The sequence below is a fragment of the Anser cygnoides genome, chromosome 16 (genome assembly GCF_040182565.1).
Source record: "Anser cygnoides isolate HZ-2024a breed goose chromosome 16, Taihu_goose_T2T_genome, whole genome shotgun sequence".
NCBI classification, from domain to species: domain Eukaryota; kingdom Metazoa; phylum Chordata; class Aves; order Anseriformes; family Anatidae; genus Anser; species Anser cygnoides.
The window spans coordinates 507,660-526,821 of NC_089888.1; the positions used below are offsets into that span (position 1 = coordinate 507,660).

General features: G+C 71.4%; 5 protein-coding genes across 8 annotated transcripts; 3 read left to right on the forward strand and 2 right to left on the reverse strand.

Moving 5' to 3' along the window:
- The first annotated feature begins 137 nt into the window (after positions 1–137).
- On the forward strand, positions 138–5,424 carry ACOT8 (acyl-CoA thioesterase 8). Its single transcript, XM_066978476.1, is given in 7 exon segments — positions 138–3,178; positions 3,180–3,254; positions 3,331–3,467; positions 3,674–3,899; positions 4,174–4,331; positions 4,742–4,933; positions 5,006–5,424. Coding segments are annotated over 7 exon segments (2,394 nt in total). The 5' UTR covers positions 138–1,691; the 3' UTR covers positions 5,125–5,424.
- Positions 5,425–5,824: 400 nt separating this feature from the next.
- SNX21 (sorting nexin family member 21) lies at positions 5,825–8,492 on the reverse strand. Of its 3 annotated transcripts, none has more exons than XM_048050696.2 (4): positions 8,308–8,492; positions 7,519–7,808; positions 7,260–7,414; positions 5,825–6,746 (listed from the first exon to the last, which is right to left on the reverse strand). In XM_048050696.2, exons 1-4 carry the CDS (start codon positions 8,475–8,477, stop codon positions 5,952–5,954), a joined length of 1,410 nt encoding a protein of 469 aa, XP_047906653.2. In that variant the 5' UTR covers positions 8,478–8,492; the 3' UTR covers positions 5,825–5,951. The 3 variants fall into 3 exon arrangements, with proteins under 3 accessions (XP_047906653.2, XP_047906656.2, XP_047906655.2); XM_048050699.2 differs by having other exon boundaries at positions 6,080–6,746; positions 7,267–7,414; XM_048050698.2 differs by having other exon boundaries at positions 6,080–6,889.
- A 1,144-nt stretch (positions 8,493–9,636) lies between these two features.
- On the forward strand, positions 9,637–11,559 carry TNNC2 (troponin C2, fast skeletal type). The gene is made up of 6 exons (XM_048050648.2): positions 9,637–9,743; positions 10,522–10,573; positions 10,681–10,824; positions 10,911–11,025; positions 11,104–11,240; positions 11,314–11,559. Exons 1-6 carry the CDS (start codon positions 9,732–9,734, stop codon positions 11,343–11,345), a joined length of 492 nt encoding a protein of 163 aa, XP_047906605.1. The 5' UTR covers positions 9,637–9,731; the 3' UTR covers positions 11,346–11,559.
- A 151-nt stretch (positions 11,560–11,710) lies between these two features.
- Positions 11,711–13,196, forward strand: LOC125180441 (regulator of G-protein signaling 9-binding protein-like). Its single transcript, XM_048050644.2, has 2 exons — positions 11,711–12,492; positions 12,613–13,196. Exons 1-2 carry the CDS (start codon positions 12,300–12,302, stop codon positions 13,023–13,025), a joined length of 606 nt encoding a protein of 201 aa, XP_047906601.2. The 5' UTR covers positions 11,711–12,299; the 3' UTR covers positions 13,026–13,196.
- Positions 13,197–13,358: 162 nt separating this feature from the next.
- LOC125180430 (deoxynucleotidyltransferase terminal-interacting protein 1) lies at positions 13,359–19,121 on the reverse strand. 2 transcript variants are annotated; one of them, XM_066978481.1, is made up of 18 exons: positions 18,957–19,113; positions 18,813–18,883; positions 18,618–18,714; positions 18,372–18,470; positions 18,029–18,097; positions 17,657–17,713; positions 17,364–17,425; positions 16,881–16,926; positions 16,346–16,404; positions 16,101–16,161; positions 15,652–15,723; positions 15,379–15,434; positions 14,585–15,127; positions 14,362–14,389; positions 14,196–14,282; positions 13,810–14,014; positions 13,666–13,725; positions 13,359–13,562 (listed from the first exon to the last, which is right to left on the reverse strand). In XM_066978481.1, the coding sequence occupies exons 1-18, from the start codon at positions 19,041–19,043 to the stop codon at positions 13,504–13,506; spliced, it is 1,818 nt and encodes a 605-aa protein (XP_066834582.1). In that variant the 5' UTR covers positions 19,044–19,113; the 3' UTR covers positions 13,359–13,503. The 2 variants fall into 2 exon arrangements, with proteins under 2 accessions (XP_066834582.1, XP_066834581.1); XM_066978480.1 differs by lacking the exon at positions 15,652–15,723 and having other exon boundaries at positions 18,957–19,121.
- Positions 19,122–19,162: the final 41 nt, after the last annotated feature.

Below are 19,162 nucleotides of genomic sequence, written 5' to 3' on the forward strand. Positions count from 1 at the left end.
CGGGGGGCAACGGAGAGGGAGCGGGGTCGCTGCCGCCCCCGCCGCTGCCTGCGCCGTGCCGGCGGTCCCACGTGGGGCCGGGCAGCGGGTGCGGGCACTGTGGTGCCCTGAGAGGCGCTTCCTGGTGCCCTGCGCGGCTCAGAGCACTGCTGGAGGCCGGCACCAGTGGCCCCGGCGCGGGGTCTTGTGTCTGGCGAGGGCCTGCAGCGCGGACGGGGCTGCCCAGGGAGGCGCGAGCGCTGCCGGCACGCGGGCCCCAGGAGCTGCCGCAGGGCGTCCTGCCCGGCCCCGCTGCCCGGCCTCACGTGGAGGGTAAATTACAGCCGGGCCCTGTCCCAGCCACGCAGTTTCGCTCTTGGGAAAGATGTTTACACTGAGAACGGGATGACTTATTTCCTGTGCTCCCCGTGAAGGGGTGGGAGGGTCGGGCGCTGCAGCCCGTGCACCACGTGCAGGGAGCAGCCCCAGCGCTGGCTGCCCCTCGGGCACACGCCGTGGCTGTGCAGCTGGTCGCGGCGGGAGGTCCGGTGCCCCGCTGCGTCCCCGGCCGCTGGGTGCTCCGGGGGGAGCCCAGGGCCCAAACCCCATCTCAGTCCGCACCGCGGGCCCTGGCTGCAGGCCTGCCCAAACCTTTCAGGCTGCTCCTGACTGCAGCTGGTGCTGCCTGGCCAGGGGTCGCAGGGGCAGGCCTGGCCAGAGCTGCAGAGCCATCTCCAGAAGGCGGGGGATGCGCTGCGCAAGGAAGGGAGGGCGGCAGGCAGAGGCTCCCAGGCTCTTCCTCAGCATGGCTGGAGGAGTGGAAACGCAGCTGTAAGCTTAGAGAAAGGTGTTTTAGGAAACACTGCGCTATGTTTAGACAGCCAGATTTGATATTATCAGATAATGTTACAAAACCTCGACTGGGAGGAAATCCCCAGCCACGCAGCAGTTCTCCCAGGCCAGCTCCGAAGCCGAGGTGGTAACGGAGCGCCGCCCGTGGGGAGCGCGGTGTGGGAGCCCCGCAGCGCGGTGCCGCTGCTCCCTGCTGGCACCCAGACCCCTGTGGCCGCGGGACGCAGCCCGCTGTGCCCGGCAGCCTCGGGACGGCTGCGCCGGGGCTGCGTGCTGCCGGCGGGGGGGAACCGAGCTCACCCGGCCGCAGGGCAGCTGCCTCGGGCTGGGCACAGCCACGCGTGCTCTTTTCGGTGCTTTTTTGTCCCCCACCCACACGTTCAAAGCTCTGCGCTTTGCGCGGCTTTGTTTGCACGGCTGTGACCCCCAGCGGCTCCCCCGCCTGCTTCCACCCAGCGCGGAGGCGGCCGTGGGAGGCAGGGCGGGTTCCATTTTCGGAGGAATTAAGAGCAGCTGCCACGGCCAGACAAACAACTTCCCCGCCCGGGCAGCGCTGCCAGCAGCACACGTTGCCACCCGCAGGATCTGCTGCTCCTCAGCACACGGGCTCACACCTAACTGGAGGGCAATGAAATTAAACAAGAGATGAAATTAAACGAGAGAGGCAGGAGGAGGTGTCAGAAACCCTGCCCGAGCGAGGAGAGGCCTGGCTGCCCCGCCGGCAGGGGAGGGCCGGCCGCAGGGACAGGGGCAGCTCCCAGGCGACCAGAGGCCGGGTTATTGGCCTTGTTGCACAACACGTCGCAGCTGGATGCTGGAGGACCTGCAGGCGCTGGCCACGGATCACACAGCTTTATCACATGCTATTATACCACCACCTCCTACCCCACGCCACCCTCGGCTCGCTGCCAGCCACGTTTCCTGCTGTCAGGTCAGCAGCTCCTTCCCCGTTACGGTCCGGGCAGGGACTCGTAGCCCAGCTCCTCAGCTCCCCCACGCAACAGGCAACGCTCGCGCATCTGACAGAGCAGGCGAGGAGCCGGCTGGTCTCCGCCGTGGGGAAGGACCCGGGCAGGGACTCCTTCAGAGCCCCTCATCCCAAGACTCATCCCAGGAGCTCCCCAGGACGCCCAGGAGCTGTCAGCACTGCCTTGCCCGGCCTGGCCGACATCGCGTCCCTCGTGGCACCGCCTGCCCAGCACCTCTGGCCGCAGGGCCTTTCTCCCCGAGTCCGGCGCAGCCGGGACGTGCCGGCGGGGCAGCTGGAACCCCGGCTGAAATGCGGCCTGCAGCGGCCTTCTGGGTCCGCCCTGTGGGATCCTCGAGGACCCGTGTGTCGGCAGCGTCCCGGCTGGTGCCCGTGGGCTGCGCAGCCCGCCGCGGCGCCGCCAGGTCACCGAGGCGCAGCTCGGCGGCAGGCTCCGTGCCGGTGCCCCTCACGGACGGCCGGACGAGTTCTTCAGCCCCTCGCCGCCGCGCCCCTCCGGGCGTTCCGCAGCCTCCGGCCGCGGACCGAGGACCCGGGGAGCACCGAGTGCTCGCGGCCCCCCTCCGGAGGAGACCCCGGGGAGGCGCAGGGCGGCCGCAGGGCCTCGGGGAGCTGCAAGCGGCGGGCTCTGAACGCCCGGGGGACCGCCAGCAGCCGGGGCGGGGGCCGGCACCGGGCAGCGCTGCTGGGGGAGGGGGCTGGGGGCGGCTGTGTACGGCGCACCGGCTCGGGAGCGGGGAGCGGGGCGGGCTCGGAGGAGCCGCGGGGCGGGCGGAGCTCACGGCACCGCCGGGGGGCGCCCCGGGGCCCCTGGCGGTACGGGGCGCTGCGGGGGCGCTGCGGGGGCGCAGAGCCCGGCACCGGGCCCCGCCGTGAGCCGCAGGGGGCAGCCCGCGGGTCCGTCCGGCGGGCACCGCCCTGCTGCCGGCGGCGCTCTGGGAGCCGGCGGGGGCCGTGCGGGAGCCCGCGCCCAGCCCGCAGCGCACCGGGCACCGCCGCCGGCACCGGGTCCGCCGCGGCGGGCGGGGCCTATCCCGGCACGCCCCGCCCCCCTCGCCGGGACGCCGCCAATCGCCGCCGGGCGCGCCGTGACGTCACGGCGCCGGCGGCGCCCCCGTCAGGCGCCCAGCGGGGCCCCGAGCGCCGCCCCCGGTCCCGGTGCCGTCCCCCGGCCGCGGCCTGGCCAATCACGGGCGCGCTCTCGGGATTGGCGGCAGGCCGGCCAACCGGCGCCGCGCTTTCCGCCGCCCGCCCGGCGACCGACGGCGCGACGGGCCAATCGGCTGCCGCCCCCGCCGCGTGGGCGGTACCTGCCGCTCCGCCGCCCGTGCCGGTTCCGGGAGGCTGCGGGGATGGCGGCGCCGGGCGGGGACCTGCGGAGCGCGCTGAGCGCCACCGTGCTCAGCCTGGAGCGCCTCGAGCTCGACCTCTTCAGGTGCGCGGGGCCGGGGCCGCCGCCCGCCGCCCGCCGCCGCCGCCGCGCCCTGACGGCCCGCGCGTTGTCCCCGCAGGGGCCGGCACCACTGGGTGCCCGCCACGCGGCGCCTGTTCGGCGGGCAGATCGTGGGGCAGGCCCTGGTGGCGGCCGCCCACGCCGTCAGCCGCGACGTGCAGGTGCACTCCCTGCACTGCTACTTCGTGCGGGCAGGTGCGGGGCCGGGACGGGGGGCGGCGGGGGGCCGGGGGGGCCGGGGGGACCCAGCCCCCGGGGGGCAACGGGGCCGAGCCCCCGCTGAGCGGTGCCGCCGCCGGGGGGGCCCTGCCGGCTCGGGGCGCCCCGTGCCCGCCGCCCGTAGCTCGGGCCCCCCCCGCGGCGCGGCCGCCCCACGGCGGAAGGGCTCTGCTCTGTCCCAGGGGACCCCAAGGTGCCGGTGCTGTACGAGGTGGAGCGGACCCGCACCGGGAAGAGCTTCTCCGTGCGCTCCGTGAAGGCCATCCAGCACGGAAAGCCCATCTTCATCTGCCAGGCGTCCTTCCAGCTCTCCCAGCAGAGCCCCATGCGGCACCAGTTCACCATGCCCACGGTGCCGCCCCCCGAGGAGCTGCTGACCCAAGAGGAGCTCATCGAGAAGTTCCTGCAGTGAGTGGGGCGATAAGGGGCGCGCTGGGGGCGCCCTCCTCCGCGCTGGGGCTCAGGGAGGCGCAGGAAGAAAAGCAGGTGGGAGAGGATTGCGGTGACAACCCGAGGAGTTCTCGATCGCGAGGGGAGTGGAGCCGGCTGGGGCCGGGACCGTGCCCCTGCTGCCTCTCCGTGGGGGCCTGGGCCCCTGGGCTGAGTCCGCTGCCATCAGCCCTGCCCTGGGCCTGCCCAGGGACGTGGGGGCATTAACGTCCCTTCTCCGTATCGTATAAAGGAATCCCAACTTGGCAGAGAAATACAGAAGGCACCTCAACAAGATCCAAGCGGAAGACGTGCCGATTGATATCAAACCCGTGAACCCGCCGGATATATTCAGCACGGAGCAGCAGGAGCCGAAGCAACTCTTCTGGGTGCGAGCCCGCGGCTACATAGGTGGGTGCTGCCCCGAGGGCGCTCCCGCTGCTGCACGAGCTGAGAGCTCCGGCTCCGCCTCACCTTGCTGCTGTACAGCACGCTTGTGACAGGGGGCTGGGGGGGGTCGCGGTTCCCCGCTGTGCCCCAGGCCTGCGGGAAGCCTGGGGATTTCAGGGCTGAAGCGCCACGGGGCAGAGCGTGACTCGGTGCCCATTTGCCGCGTTCGGTCCTGCAGGCTTCAGCCAGGGGACGTAGCGAGGGCGGTGGGTATAAAGCAGCACTTTGGTTCTGCTGGGTAGCAGCCGGCCTTGGGGACACAGGGTTCCTGGAGCTCTGTGTTGCAGAACGTGCCCAGGGGTGTCGCAGAATGTGCCCAGGGGTGTCCCACAGCCACCTCGCGCTGAGCAGGCGGCGCTGGTTCTTTGCAGGAGACACCGACATGAAGGTGCACTGCTGCGTGGCCGCCTACATCTCGGACTACGCCTTTCTGGGCACGGCCTTGCTCCCCCACCGGCAGTACAACGTCAAGTTCATGGTGTCCCTCGACCACTCTATGTGGTTCCACGCACCCTTCCGGGCTGACCACTGGATGCTCTACGAGTGCGAGAGCCCCTGGGCGGGTGAGTCCTGCCCGGTTCCTGGGCACCGGGCGGGGACGCGAGGGCTCGCGGTCTGACGGGTGCTCTCTGCAGGTGGGTGCCGAGGGCTGGTGCACGGGCGCCTGTGGCGCAGGGATGGGGTCCTGGCTGTCACCTGCGCGCAGGAAGGAGTCATCAGGGTGGAGCAGAAACCCATCCAGAGTAAACTCTAGCCAAGGACGGCGGCGGCAGCAGTGGCACCAAGCTGCGTGTGCTGGGGCTGAGGCCTGCGGAGGAGCCTGCACCAAATCGGCCATGGGCGAAGGCGGAACCCCGGGCAGCAGAGGAAGGAGCAGCAGAGCAGAATGGGCCGAGGAGCCCGGCCTGCCAGAGTGCTGGTGCCAGCACCTCGGTGCTGAGCTGGACCTGCACGGGCTGCAGTGATATCCACTTTCACCACCTGTCAGCGCGTTACGGTGTCCTGTGCTCAGTCACCCTTCACCTAACGTAAATAAAGCCATCACGTGAACGGGCGAGCTGTCCCCTGGAGTTTGTCCCCTTGGCTCTGGGCGGCTGCGTGACTCCGAGGGAGCTTCTCGTGGCAGGGGCAGCGTCAGGGTGCTCAGGGCAGCTGTGCCCCACAACAGATGGGGTCAGAGGAGGGGAAAGCGCTACTGTGACACCCGTTAGCTTCCCCTTCTCACTTCTCCTTACCTCCTTGTGCCCTAATGGATGAGCTGCCGCTGCTGCTGCTGCACCTCGGCCTCCTCCTCAGGGCTGGGCGGGAGAGGGGCCCCCAGCAGCCGCAATGAAAGGGAACAAGGCCGTTCCCACCTCCTGGCTTGGGAGCCTTGAGAGGTTCCCGCTGATGGGTGCCCCCATGCAGCGCTGGAGGGGGAAGTGAAGCTGAACAGACACAGCAGGAACCCCTGCTCTTTTTCCTACCAAGACTTTATTTAATAAAGTCCTTTTTATTATGTGTTATTGGAAGTTCCTGGCCAGAAGCCTTCCTGTCCCTTTAACGCGGTGCCTGTGAGTGCCGGCTGAAACCCCCTCTACCTCAGGAAGCCCCCTGCAGCGGAGCAGCCGGCTCCCGGCAGGCAGGCAGCGAGCACCCGGCGCCGAAGGAAGAACTGACACAGAAAGTGCATTTTCGAGGGGCAGCTCCCAGAGGGGCTGGCCCCGCTCCCAGCCACCGTGCGTGGGTTGTGCCGATACCGCTCTGCCTCCGTGCCCCATCCCGACCCTCGCTGCCCCTGGCTCCCGCCCTGGTGCGCGAGCCGTGCTGCCCCCTGCGGACCCTGAGCCCGGTGCTGGCCGGGGCGCTCACTCCAGAGGCTCCTTGATCAGGCACTCCTTCAGGCTGGGCTGCTGCTGCAGGGGCAGCCCGGCCTCCTGCAGGCCCTGCAGCCGGGCCTCCGACCGCCGCTTGTCCTTGCCCACCTTCCAGGCCAGGTGGACGTGGGCCTGGAGGAAGGGCCCCAGCAGCGGGTGGCTGTCCTGGGCCTCCAGCAGCTGCAGCGCCTGCTCGCAGCAGCTGTGCGCCTCGCCGAGCTCGTCCAGCTCCTGGTGGCAGACGGCCAGCCCGGCCAGCGTCAGGAGGAAGCGGCCGGAGCCGCAGACCCCCAGCCGCTCCTGCAGCCGGCAGGCGTTGGCCCAGGTGGCCAGGGCCTCGCGGTACATGCCGGTGCAGGTCAGGCGCTGGGCGGCCCGCAGGTCCTGCAGGAAGAAGAACTCGAGGAACTCGGGGGAGCGGCGGATCTCGGCGATGGAGTGCAGGTGGGACAGGAACTGCTCGAAGGCTCGGCTCCGCTTGGCGATGGTCTCGGCCGTGAAGTTGCGCCGCAGCCTCTTCCTGGGGAAGGCGATGCCGGCCATGTCGCAGCCAAAGCGGCTGCGCAGGCGGCGGTTCAGCCGCTCGAAGTCCGAGTAGCGCCGGGCAATGGTGGCGGGCGCCTTGTCGAACTGGCCGGAGCGGATCAGGTAGATGGTGTAGAGCTGCAGGCAGGGAGCCGGGGGTCAGGGGGGTGCCGTGGAGGAGGACACGGCCTCCCGGTGGGGCCGGGACAGAGCCAAGCGCACGCAGCAGAGGAGCCGCTGGGACGAGGACAAGGACAAGGACAAGGACAGGGACAGGGATGCGGTGCCCCGCGCCGCCCTGCCCCGGGGCAGGGTTTGCCCCAGCAGAGGGAGCAGGCCGGACCAGCCGGCTGTAGTTACCTGAGGCTCATCTGAGCCGCCAGCACCATCAGAGCAGCACAGGGAGAGACAGAGAGAAATCAGCGCCCACCTGCCCCGGGACGCCCGGCCCGGCCGCAGGGGGCCCCGCGCCCACCCCGCGGCACGGCCCCGGCCGGGGCGCACTCACCACGTACTTGGAGGAGCGCTCGCTAACCACGCTGGCGCTGGTGACTTCGAAGAGCAGCCGCTGCGGCGCGAGGCTGCTCCGTGACTTCCTCCACAGCTCCTGCAGCTGGCGGGTCAGCAGGCTGCCGCCGGGGGGCTTCGCCGCCGGGTCCCACTCTGCGCGGGGAGAGGGGCTCAGCAGGCGCGGGGGCACCGGGCTGCCCGTGGGGCAGGGCCGCACCCCCGCCTGCCGCCCCGGGGCACCGGGTCCCAGCACCTGCCTCCGTCCTCTGCGCCCGCGGCCTCCCCCGTGGGCTCCGGCAGCTCCCCCGGCTCCTCGCCAGCGCCGCCGTCCTCCTCCTCCTCCTCCTCCTCGTCCTCGTCCTCGTGGCTGGCGAAGCTCAGGGTGCCGCTGAGGCGCGTGGACAGCCCCTCGGTGTCGTCCTCCAGCTCCGAGCTCTCGGGGCAGTCCTCGGCCTCGCCGCCGTCGCGCGCCCGCTCCTCCCTGCCGCCTTCGCCGCCCAGCGCGTGCCGCAGGCGGTGCAGGATGCGGGCGGCCATGCCCACGGCCCTGCGGACGACGACGAGGGCTCGGCCCCGGCCGCCCCCGCCCGCCGGGACGGGCACCGGGCACGGGGCGGCTCCGGAGCGGCGGCGGGACCCCCCCCCCCCGGCCCCGGCCCCTCCCCGCCGGCCCCCCCCGCCCCGGGCCCTGCCCGGAGCCCCGCTCCCGGTGCTGCCGGTGCCGGTCCCCGGGCCGTGCCGCCCCCCCGCGCCGCGCCGGGCGGTGCCGAGCGATGGCTGCTCCGCCGCCCGTCCCGGGATCCTCCCTGCGCGGCTCCGCCTCCGCCGGGAACCCGGATCGCGGCGGGGCTGGCACGGCCCGGCACGGCCCGGCACGGCACAGCACGGGGTCCCCGCTCCCCGCGCCGCCCCGAGCCGGGCCCAAATACCCCCAATGCCCCGGTACCCCGGTGCCCCAGTACCTCGATGCCCCAGGAGCCCCAATACCCCCAGTACCCCAGTACCCCGATGCCCCAAGAGCCCCAATACCCCAAATGCCCCAGTACCTGACGCCCCGATCCCAGGGCCCCGTCCCGCGGTGCTGTGGCCCCAGCAGACCCCGGCCTGCCCCGGCCCCCGCTGCCCTTGGCCCCCGGCCGCGCTCGCCACGCGCCCCCGCGGCTGGGCTGCAGCCACGGCCGGCGTCAGGCGCTCGCCCGGCCTTATTTAGCGCCATTCCTGCTCCCTCCTCGCCACTTTCTTGGGAACGTCTATTAATATCGAGGAACCGGCCCAGCTGCTGCCATCGCTCTGCGCCCAGCGCCAGCACCCCGCACCCTGCCCAGGTCTGCTCCAGGCCCGGGGTGCCCCAGGGCCACCCCCGGCACCCCACGTCCTGCCTGCCCGGCTGCGGGGACGCACCGGGGGGCTCAGCTCTCATGGGCAGCGGGGGTGTCCCGGCAGCCTCCCGCCCCTCCCCAGCACCGGGGAGCCCCACGGGACTGGTGCCGTGCCGCCTGTGCTGCCCTGAGCCCTCCTGGAGCCCCACGGGGCGCGGGCCACTTGGCCAGTGCATCCCCAGAGCCATTAGCCCTGGCAGCGGCGGCTGGCAGGGGCGGCGGCACTGGCGCCCACGCTCTGGGCTGCGCTGGGAGCCTTCGAGGAGGCCCCGGGCAGGTTTCCCACCCTCCCGACAGCACGAAGCGGCGCTGCCTTTTCCAGCCCCATCTGGGATGAGGGAGATGGGTGCCAGCAGTGCCAGAACCCCGCCGCGGGGGCCGGGTGCTCCTCGCCCACCCCGGGGCTTCAGACCCCAGCCCTGCCAGGGCCCGTCGCTCATCGGGGGCCGGGGGCTGCAGCAGGGCTCTGCGCTGGCCTGCCCAGCACCAGAAACGGGGGTGAAGGGCAGGGGCCGGGGGTGGCGGGCACGGCTGGGGCAGCCGGGGTGCTGCAGGGGCGAGGGAGGGGATGGAGCCCGGCCCCTGAGCTGGCCACCTGCCCCCAGCGGTGCCGCGGGCTCGGCGGGGGCACGGGTGATGCCATCCGGCCGTGCCCGTGGTGCCGGGTCCGGCATGGCCACGCGGGGGAAGTCCCAGCCCCGGTGTAGGGGGGATGCCGACAATTGGGGGCTATTTTTAACCCCCTCCTTGCTGAGCTGCCCCGGGACTGGGGGGGGGGGGGCACGAGCAGGGGACGGAGCCACGTTCCTGCCAAGGCTCCGGTGTCCCTCCCCGCAGGGCTTGAATTTCTATCCCGGCTTCAGACCCACGTTTAATCCCCAGCTCTTGGCCAATAACGCTTTGGCTAAATTAGGTAAAATGAGCCCGTTGCCAATGAGCGGGGCTGGATTTCCACCAGGGAGCTGATAGGCTGCCGGGCTGGGGGGCCAATGGCTGGGGGCACGGGGACACTACAAATTGGGGAGCCAGGGAGCTTCTGGGGGCTTCTGGTGCGTGAGGTGGTGACACCCTAGGGGAGGAGAGCAGCAGAGATGGCGTCAATGGTAAGAGCCCTGATGGTGCCGTGTGCCAGGGCGAGCTGCAGCTGGGCTGGGGGTGCTGGGCACCGCAGGCACTGGGGGGATGCGGGGCTGTGCCAGGGCGCCCCTGCGGGAAGGATGGTCCCCATGGGCTGGAGCTCAAGGGCTGGCCAAGGCGGGAGGTGGCAGGGGACATGGGGGCAGCGCAGGGCCCCCACGGGACGTGCACCGGGGAGAAGAGGGCACACGTCTGTCCGGGGAGCAAGCGGGCGCCCGGGGACATCGGAGCAGCCCCGACTGGACCCGGGCTGCGCGAAGGCGCTGAAAGCTGAGCGCTGGGTCATGCGACACCGCCGCGGCTCCGCGCCGCCCGCGCCTCCAGGAGAAACTCGATCCAGGGCCGACAGGTGCCCGTGGATGCGCACCGCTGTTCCCTATAAGGGGAGCCGAGGAGATCCCAAAAATAGTGCTGCGTGCCTGGGATGCCAAGGCAGCACGGGGGGGACGGGGGCCCCTGCGTCATGGACCCCCCCAGCGAGCGGCTCTCGCAGTGGCTGCGTGGATGCTGGGCGGCAGCTGAGCCGCGGGGGCTGCCCGGGGCCATGGCTCGCTGCGGGCATGGGCAGCGCCTCTCTGCTGACCCCGCGTGCCGTAGGGCGGCGCTGTGCGAGGGCTCCGCGGCCGTGCCGGGGGGGCTGGGACCTGACCCTGTGCAGGGCCCCGCTGCAGAGCCCCTCGTCCTGCTGCCCCCACGCAGGGGCGTGTGAGGCCGGCGCTGACCCCTTCGCCCCTTGTCTTGCAGACGGACCAGCAGGCGGAAGCCCGCGCCTTCCTCAGCGAGGAGATGATCGCTGGTGAGCGAGGGCAGCGCCAGGGAGCGGGCTGGGTCCCGGCGGATGCACAGGGCCAGGGCCCACCCCGGTGCCCGAGGCCCCAGCCCCGACACCCCGCGTCCCCGCAGAGTTCAAGGCTGCCTTCGACATGTTTGACGCGGACGGTGGCGGGGACATCAGCACCAAGGAGCTGGGCACGGTGATGAGGATGTTGGGCCAGAACCCCACCAAGGAGGAGCTGGACGCCATCATCGAGGAGGTGGACGAGGATGGTGAGCGGCCTCCGCGGCGGGGTGGCGGGTGCTGAGGCGGGTGCTGAGGCCGGTGGCCTGACCTGTGCCGCGCTTCCTCCCCGCAGGCAGCGGCACCATCGACTTCGAGGAGTTCCTGGTGATGATGGTGCGCCAGATGAAAGAGGATGCCAAGGGCAAGTCCGAGGAGGAGCTGGCCAACTGCTTCCGCATCTTCGACAAGTGAGTGGGGCGGCGCTGCCTGCCTGCGCCTGCCCTCGGCGGGTGAGCGGGGCCCATCCTGCCCTTGCTCTCCCGCAGGAACGCGGACGGGTTCATCGACATTGAGGAGCTGGGCGAGATCCTCAGGGCCACCGGCGAGCACGTCACCGAGGAGGACATAGAAGACCTCATGAAGGACTCAGACAAGAACAACGACGGCCGCATCGACTTTGACGGTGAGCGGTGGCCCTGGCTGGAGTGGGCTGTGCGTGCAGCAGGGCGGGGGCTGACGGCGCCGCTCTCTTGCAGAGTTCCTCAAGATGATGGAGGGCGTGCAGTAAGGGACCAGACATTCCTCGGGCCAGCCGCTGTGCCCAGCCCCGCTCCACCGCCGGGGGAGCAGCCCTGCCGCAGCGCCTGGCCCCGGCCGCCCGCACGGCGGGAGCCCTGCCCTCACCGGGGCCCTGCTCTCTCCCTGTGGCCAGCGGCTGAGCTTTTCCTCGACGCTGTCAGATGTGGTTTATGGTTGAGCCTCATTAAAAGGGGAAAGGCTGAGCTGCCGGTACAGGATTATGCTGGGTTTGCAGGGGGAGGTGCTGTGGCACTGTCCCCAGTGCAGGGGGACGCAGGGATCCTCGCGGGCGGGTGCACCGCGCCACACACCACGCTGTGCCGTGCCGTGCCCTGTGCCGCGCCATGCCCTGTGCCGCCTGGCTCACCGCGAGGCACTCACGCAGCGGGGCGGCGCGGGGCAGCCGTTCCCACGGGCTGCTGGGCGGGCGCCAGCGCTGAGCTCAGAGTTTCCATGCAGAGCAGCCGCTTCCCACAACAGCGGGACAGGGAGCACGACCCCATTCCCACAGGCTGGGGGTCCCGGCCGGCAGCGCCTGCGGGGCTGCTCCTGCCCGCTCTGGTGAGACCACAGGGGATGCAGGGGAGCCGGCGTCACCCCAGGGCCCTGTGGGCCTGCAGGGAAGGATGCAGGGGACCTGGCGGTAAGGTGGGGGAGAGCAGCAGCCCCCCCCCGCAGGGGTTAAGGCAATGCTGTGTCCAGGGAGCCCGTGCCAGCCCAGCCTGTGCCAGCGCTCTCTGGGGACCTGCGGCCTCGCACAGCCTCTGCAGCCGGGGAGGAGCGCAGCCATGGGGGCGCCGAGGGTGAGGCTCCTGGGTTCAGGAAGCGCCCAGTGCCCGTGGGGAGAGCGGGACCAGCCCCACGCAGGGCCCTGGCACAGAGCCCGTCACGTCCCCGCAGAGCCGGGGCCACTGTGGAGGGGCCGCGTCCAGATTCCTCCTCGATGGCGCCGGGGCGAGGGGCTGCGTGTGGGGCACGGGGGGCAGTGGGGACGTGCGTGGCCGCCCAGGCTGCCCTCTGCAAGGTGGCGGCCGGGCACCGCCAGCTGGTGCTGCAGCTGGGGGGCAGCGCCGACGGCCCCCGGCTGCGTGAGGAGCGGCGCGGGAGGAGCGCGGAGGCGCGGGAGCTCAGCGCTGGTAAGGGACCTGCGCAGCGGGCAGGGGGCACGGAGGGGGGGCCCCGGGGCAGCGGCCACCCCTGCACCGTGCGGGGCCGGGCCGAGGGGCAGGGCCCCCCTCAGCACCCCCGTCCCGCAGGGCTGCGGAGCGCGCTGCTGGCGGGGCTGCGGCAGGCGGCGAGCCCCGAGGAGCGGCGGGAGCTGGAGCGGCTGTGGGTGCTCTTCCTCTCCGCCCTGGAGCTCTTCCTGCAGGACCTGCGCCAGGCCCACCGCCTCTGCCGCCTCTTCTCCCTGCAGGGGGGCGGCCCGGCCCTGCTGCGCACCGGGCTGGGGGGCCGGCGAGGGGGGGGCCCCGAGCAGCCCCCGGCCCCGCCGTGCCTGGAGGAGGAGATGGAGCAGGTGAGGGCCGTGCTGGCGGAGATGGAGAGCACAGCCAACATCCCCCTCTGGACGGTGGAGGCCACGCAGGCGGCAGGGCCGGGGGATCTGGGCGCAGCCCCCACGTCCCAGGGGCCGGGGCCTCGTGCCGGGCCCTGCTGCAGGGTCCTGTGAGCCAGGGCAGGGGATGAGGTGGCAGGGCCAGGGCCAGCCCCCGCCCCGGTGCAGCACAGCTTGGGGTGGGGGGGCCCCGCGTGCCCCCACCGCCCCGGGAGCTGCCCCCATGGCGCAGAGCGAGCGGGGCTGCCCCTGCTGCGGAGCGCTAATAAAGCCCCCCTGACCCCACGGGTGTCCGCGTCCCTCCCTCTCCCCGCCACGCTCACAGAGGGGTGCGGGGCTGCTGCCTCAGGACCCCGGGGACGGGCCGGCCCACCCGCGGCAGCCCCAGCGCAGCTGTCCAGCACCGCAGGATGTCTGAATGCGGCAAAACCTTCAGGCTGGCAGGAGAAGAGTTATAAACGTGCATTTATTTATACATTAACCGTAGCTCGGACTCCAAAATTAACTTAAAAACAGCCTATGATACAGAAAGGCGCAGAGGGGGGCCGGACAGGGACAGAGGGGGCGGTGCAGGGAAGCGGCGGAGCAGGGGTCAGGTTTCCTGGCTCTTGGCCTGCTTGGCGTACGTCTCCCGCAGGTACTTCTTGAAGGCTGAGGAGAGAGGGGGGCTCGGGGCTCAGGGCCGGGCAGCGGCACAGCGGGGCCGGGGCCGTGCCGCCACCGCCCAGGGGAGGGGACGCTGTTGGGCACTCACCGGTTTGGTTCTTCCACAGCTCGGCGGCGTGCGTGTTCAGGGGGCTCTCGATGTTGGGCTCTGGGGACGAGGGCTGGGTGAGCGGGGTCCTGCACCGCGGGCAGCCCCGTCCCGGTCCCGGTCCCCGTCCCCGCGCGGACCCACCTGCCAGCAGGCTCTGGATGGAGAGCAGGATGGTGCGGACGTCGTAGAGCGCCGACCACTTGTCCTTCAGGATGTCGAGGCAGATGTTGCCCTGGGTGTCCACGTTGGGGTGGTAGCAGGGCGTGAGGAAGCGCACGGTGGGCGCGTTGTAGGGGTACCCGCTGGGGAACTCCAGCGACAGCTTGTACCGCAGCTCCTCGTACGCCTGCGGGCGGCACTTAGCGGGCGCGCGGCACGGGGGGGGGACGGGACGGGACCGGGGGGTCCCCGGCGGGGGGATCGGGGGGTCCCCGGGGGAGGGACGGGACCGGGGGGCCCCCGGAGGGGGATCGGGGGGTCCCCGGCAGGGGGGGACGGGACCGGGGTGTCCCGGGGGTGCCGCTCACCGTGCCGGCCGCGCCGTCGATGGTGCCGATCCACCTGAAGAGGTTGTCGGACTCGGGGAAGGCGGAGATGCCTTTGTCACCGGACATCTGCGGGACAGCGCCGTCAGGGCCCGGCCGGCCCCGGTTCCGGTACCGGCCCCGGCCCCGGCGCCCGGCCCCCACTCACCATCAGCGCCATCAGCTCCTGCTGCAGCCTGCGGGGGGAAGCGCGCGTTACCGGCACCGTCACCGGGCGGATAACCGGTACCGGGCGGCTAGCCGTTACCGGCACCGTTACCGGGCGGATAACCGGTACCGGGCGGCTAGCCGTTACCGGCGCCGTTACCGGCACCGTCACCGGGCAGCTCCGGCGGGCAGCGCCGCCGCGCCCCGTCCCGCCCCGGCCTCACCTCTTCCCCACCGATCCGCGGGCGGCCGGGGGCCCCGCCTCGGCCCCTTTCCGGGCGGCGGCGCTGGGCAGGGCGGCGGGGTCGGCGTTCTGCGAGGCCATGGCGGCTCCGTGCGGCTCCGCTCCCAGTCCCGCTCCCGGCCCCGGCCCCGCCCCCCTCCCGCGCGCGTTTGAATGTTTCAAACCGGCGCGGCGCGGACCAATCAGCGCCCGGCCGCCCTGGCGCCGGCCAATCGCCGCCCGCCGGGGACGCGGCTGCCACGGAAACGGCGCGCGGCAGCGGCCCGCCCGCGAGGCGCAGGCGCAGAGACGCGGCGTCTGGCCCCGCCCCCCGCGCGGTCTTAAAGGGGCAGGCGCAGGAGGCGGGTGCGAAGCAGCGGCTTTATTGGGGGGGGGGGGCTCAGGGCGCGGGGGGGCCCTCGGGGGGGGCGGCGGCGGGTCCCCCCCGTCGCGCAGCGTCTCCATGTACTTCTGCATCTTCTCCGTCATCCACGCCGGCGGGACGAAGGGCTTCAGCTCCTCCAGCCGCAGCTCGCCAGAGTCCCTGCGGGCACAGCGCCGGCGTCAGCGGGCACCGGGGGGGGGCACCGGGCTGGGGGGGGGGGGCGGGGGGGCACTGGGGTGAGGCACCGGACCGGGGGGGGGCACTGAGGGGGGGGGGCACCGGGCTGGGGGGGCACCGGGGGGGGAACTAGGCCAGGGACCGGGGGGGGGGGCTCTGGGGTGAGGGGGCAGTGCTGGGGGGGCACCGGGCCGGGCACTGGGGGGGCACCGGGCCGGGGGGCCCCGCCTCACCTGTAGTCGTCGCTGGCAGCCAGGTCGCGGATGTCCTCCTCCAGCAGCAGGTAGGCCTGCGCGGGGCGAGACAGGCGCTGGGCATCGCCGGGCACGGCGGCAGCGGCACCGGGAGCGCCCCCCCGCCCCGCCCCGCCCCAGCAGCACACCGCGTGGGTGCCCGGGGTGCCGAGCACCCGGGAGCGCCCCTGCCTCTGCCTGTCCTGCCGGCCGCCTCCCGCGGCGCGCCGACGGCGCCCGGCCTCGCCGCTCGCCCGGCCTGAGCGTACTCACCATCTTGCCCCCAGTGGCCCTCATGTGCTGCTGCTCTGCCAGCCAGTGCTTATCCTGCGGGTCGGCTGCGTACTGCAATAAAGCAGCAAGGACCTGGCTGAACGCGGGCGACGCTCCCCCCCCGCTCGGACCCCCCTCCTGCTGGGACGGAGCCCGGCCGCCGCCTGCGCCTCGCCTCTGCGGCGCCGCGCTCGGGGGCTCGCGGAGGGAGGGCTCAGCCCTGCCTGCCCTCTCCTCGAGTCGAAGCCTGGCTGCAGGCGAAAGCGGCTCGGAGGCTGCGCCACGCCGTCGTGTGTCGGTGTGCTAGCCCGACCGTGCGCGCCCTGAGACGACAGACAGGGGCACGGGGGAGGAATAAACAAGCGAGCCAAAGCACGCGCTCCCGGTTCCCGTCACAAACTGCTGCCGAGCAAACCCCGAGGAGGAAGCATCCTGCCGTGGTGCCTGACCTTAAAGAGGTGGGGATGCTTGATGTAGAGTCGCCCTCTTGTTCCTCCCATCCCGAGAGCTCTGAAAGAGGAACACGAGGGGGGCGTTACACCCAGGCAGAGGGGTGCTGCAGCGGCACCGGGACACCTCCTCTCCTCCCCAGCCCTTCCTACTGCTTCCGAGGCAGAGAAGTGAAGTGACGGGAGGAGTCTTACAGGCTCCTGCCTTGGAGACACCACCCTCCATCAACAGGGCCATTCCTTACTTGTTTGCTCGAGATCCCAGCACAAAGGTTGTGGTTTCAGTCAGTCGGGATGGATCCCACTACAGAGCAATTGGAAAAGGGGCAGCATTAGAAATGAAGCTGGTGCCAGCCAGTGCTCCACGAGCCTCGGCGCTCTGATGGGGAACCTCAGCACCGCCCCTTGGTTTGGGAGGGAGGGAGGTAGCCGCAGACCTCCGGATTGCCACAGAGGAGGGAATCGGCTGTTATCACCCTGGGCTGATCTAAGTGGTTTCCCCCAGGGGAAACACTTGTGGGATCCTCCTGGCTACTGCTACGGCTCGCCCTGGGTCTCCTAAGAGCTGTACCACACCACGGAGCTACAGGCTACAGTGTCTGGAGGAGGCAAGCAAAGGCTCCCAGGCACTTCTCTTCTCGCTTCTCTCCCGGCACTGCAGCGGCCCGGCAGGGCACAGCACAGCCGAGGCCTGGCCTGAGCTGCCACCGCAGGCAGGGCTCTGCTGGCGGAAGCGAAGGGGAGGAGAGGGAGAGCCCAGCGGCGTCGGCCAGCCAGTACCTTTGGTCCATCCCTTCTCATGGGCTCAGAGACTTTGAGCTTCCACCTAAGGGGAAGGAAAACGAAGTAAGGATGGGTCCCAGAGGGATCAACGCAGGCAGACACCACGAGCTCCCAGCAGCAGGGAGCTGAGCTCCAGCCCTTCCAGACCCACTCACACCTTCTGCCTCTCTGCAGCGCCCGCCTCCAGACCCTCACCTCTGCTGCACGTCCTCTCTCCCCCCAGCTGCCAGGGTCCCCCCACTGCCCATGAACCGTCCATCCCACGGCTCACTGAATCACCCGTCTGGACCCGTCCAAAACTGCTTCCCGGCAGGCCTTTGCCTCATGCAGCTCAACCTCAGCCCAAACCTTCTTGCCCTCTCGCGCCTCCCCGCGCCTCTCCGCGGTGCAGGGCAGGAGGACAGCGCAGGGTTTCCTTACTCCTTGTCTCAGCCGGCCTCGCTCCCCGCCCTCCCCCCAGAGCTCGGGGCCCGTACTCACGCAGCCATGCCCGAGACCCCGCGATCATTCGACAGGCTCTGTCCTGGAGGCCGTCCCTTTCTCTGCAGGGAAGAAAGTCTCTCATCAGCACGAGGTGAGAGAACCCTTTTGTCTATCTGTCCCCTCTTTGGGAAGCCGCTCTTTTTACCACGTGCACAAATGCTGGCTGGCACAAGAGCAAGCTCCTCTGAGCCGCCACAGAAGCCACTCGCATGCATTCGTACTGTGGGAACGGCCAGGCGTGAGGCACAGGCCCTCCCAAACATAAAGTCCCTTGGGGAAAACTCCCCTACCTTTTTGGGAACGGGGCTTCCTCGACGATTCAGCTCCTCATCCAACTGTCGGGCACGCTGGAAGAGGAACGGCAATAGTAGGGACTGTGCCTGGGGTCTGTGGTGCTCTGTAGGCTCCCCCTCCCTCCCAGCCTAACGCTCCCAGTTTCAGCTCCTCACTGGCACAGCTGGTGGACAGGAAGGTCTCGGTGACAGAGCTCTACTTTGCTGCCCTGCAGCTTTTTAAGGACAGTGCTGCGCAGCCCACTGAAAGCACTTCTGTAGTTTGACAGACAAGGAACAGGCAGAGAACAGAGCAGTTCCAGCCCCTTCACTCACTGCTCCCAGCTCCTACAAATCTTTAAAGCCTCTGGGAACGACAACGACTTTTACCTTTGGTCCTGCCTGCTCGTGGGGCAGCCTGGGCACAACCTTTTTGCCATCGGAGAACAGCAGCTTGGCCTGCAGGAAGAGAAGGAAGGGTTACCCGGCTGTGGGTTAAGAGGGGGACCCGCCAGCACCCCCTGCTTTGCCCCGTGAAGGCGATCTGCGCGCAGAGGCACTCGCTCTGAAGGGAGGGTCGCAGCCGCGTGACGTTTAAAGGCTACGGCTGAGGATCTCGCGCCCGGCTGACCACGAGGGCCGGCCGCTACAGAACCCGGGGCCTCGGGGGCGCCTGCCCCAGGGCCCCCACCCGCCCCGTTCCCGGAGCGCTGCCACGCGCGCCGGTGCCCACCTGCTCCAGGCAGCTCCGACACGTCTCCTGGATGAGCTGCTCGGGGTCCACCTCCTCCCCGACGTTATCGCGCACGTTGATCGCAGCCTTCTGGAAGAACTGGGGGGGGGACACGAGGGGGTGAGCGCCCCGCAGCCGGGCCACGCCGGGCAGCGCGGGGCCCTGCTCCCAGCCCGCGGCCGCACACCAGCAGCCGGCGGCCTCACGGGGCGGCCGGGGGCGTGCGGCCACCCCCGCGGCCCTCACCTTCATGTACTTGTTGAAGACGCCCCGGATCTCCTCGTTGATGCTGGGCTGCAGCACGGCCCGCAGCAGCTCCATGGACACGGCCGGGTCGGTGAAGCTGCGGGCGGAGGAGTCAGGAGGGGGGGGGGCGGGGACCGGCGCGGCCCGGCCGCCCCCCCTCACCCCCCGGTGCCGGTGCCGGTGCCGGTGCCGTACCTGGTGGTCATCTGGGAGCGCCGGCCGCGCCGCTGCACCTGCCGGTGCTTGATCATGATGTTCCAGGGGCTCTGCGGGACACAGCCGTCAGCCGCCCGCCCGCCGCCGCCCCGCCGCGCCCCGCCGCCGCCCCGCCCGCCTCACCGTGCCGCCCGGCTGCTCCTCGGCGCCCCCCGGGCCCTCCTCGCCCGGCGGCCCCGGCTGCTGCTCCGCGTCGCGGGCGGCGCCCATCGCGCCCCGCTCCCGGCCCGCGGCCGCGCAGCGCCCGGAAGGCCCCGGCCCGGCCGCGTCATCGGGCGGCGACGGGCGGAAGGGGCGCTGCCACGGCACCGGCACCGGCACCGGCACCG

What these genes read in the sequence shown, in the direction of transcription:
- SNX21 (XM_048050696.2), bottom strand. Translation starts at nt 8,477, where the DNA reads ATGGCGCTAAATAAGGCCGGGCGAGCGCCTGACGCCGGCCGTGGCTGC. An exon ending in CGCGGGCGCAGAGGACGGAG is followed by an intron (nt 7,415 to 7,518) that starts GCAGGTGCTGGG and finishes CTCCCCGCGCAG; the next exon opens with AGTGGGACCCGGCGGCGAAG. An exon ending in AGCGCTCCTCCAAGTACGTG is followed by an intron (nt 6,747 to 7,259) that starts GTGAGTGCGCCC and finishes CGCCTTCCCCAG; the next exon opens with GAAGAGGCTGCGGCGCAACT.
- LOC125180441 (XM_048050644.2), top strand. Translation starts at nt 12,300, where the DNA reads ATGGCGCCGGGGCGAGGGGCTGCGTGTGGGGCACGGGGGGCAGTGGGG. An exon ending in GGCGCGGGAGCTCAGCGCTG is followed by an intron (nt 12,493 to 12,612) that starts GTAAGGGACCTG and finishes CCCGTCCCGCAG; the next exon opens with GGCTGCGGAGCGCGCTGCTG.
- TNNC2 (XM_048050648.2), top strand. An exon ending in CGAGGAGGTGGACGAGGATG is followed by an intron (nt 10,825 to 10,910) that starts GTGAGCGGCCTC and finishes TCCTCCCCGCAG; the next exon opens with GCAGCGGCACCATCGACTTC. An exon ending in CGGCCGCATCGACTTTGACG is followed by an intron (nt 11,241 to 11,313) that starts GTGAGCGGTGGC and finishes GCTCTCTTGCAG; the next exon opens with AGTTCCTCAAGATGATGGAG.
- LOC125180430 (XM_066978481.1), bottom strand. Translation starts at nt 19,043, where the DNA reads ATGGGCGCCGCCCGCGACGCGGAGCAGCAGCCGGGGCCGCCGGGCGAG. An exon ending in AGGAGCAGCCGGGCGGCACG is followed by an intron (nt 18,884 to 18,956) that starts GTGAGGCGGGCG and finishes TGTGTCCCGCAG; the next exon opens with AGCCCCTGGAACATCATGAT. An exon ending in CTGGGATCTCGAGCAAACAA is followed by an intron (nt 16,162 to 16,345) that starts GTAAGGAATGGC and finishes TTCCTCTTTCAG; the next exon opens with AGCTCTCGGGATGGGAGGAA.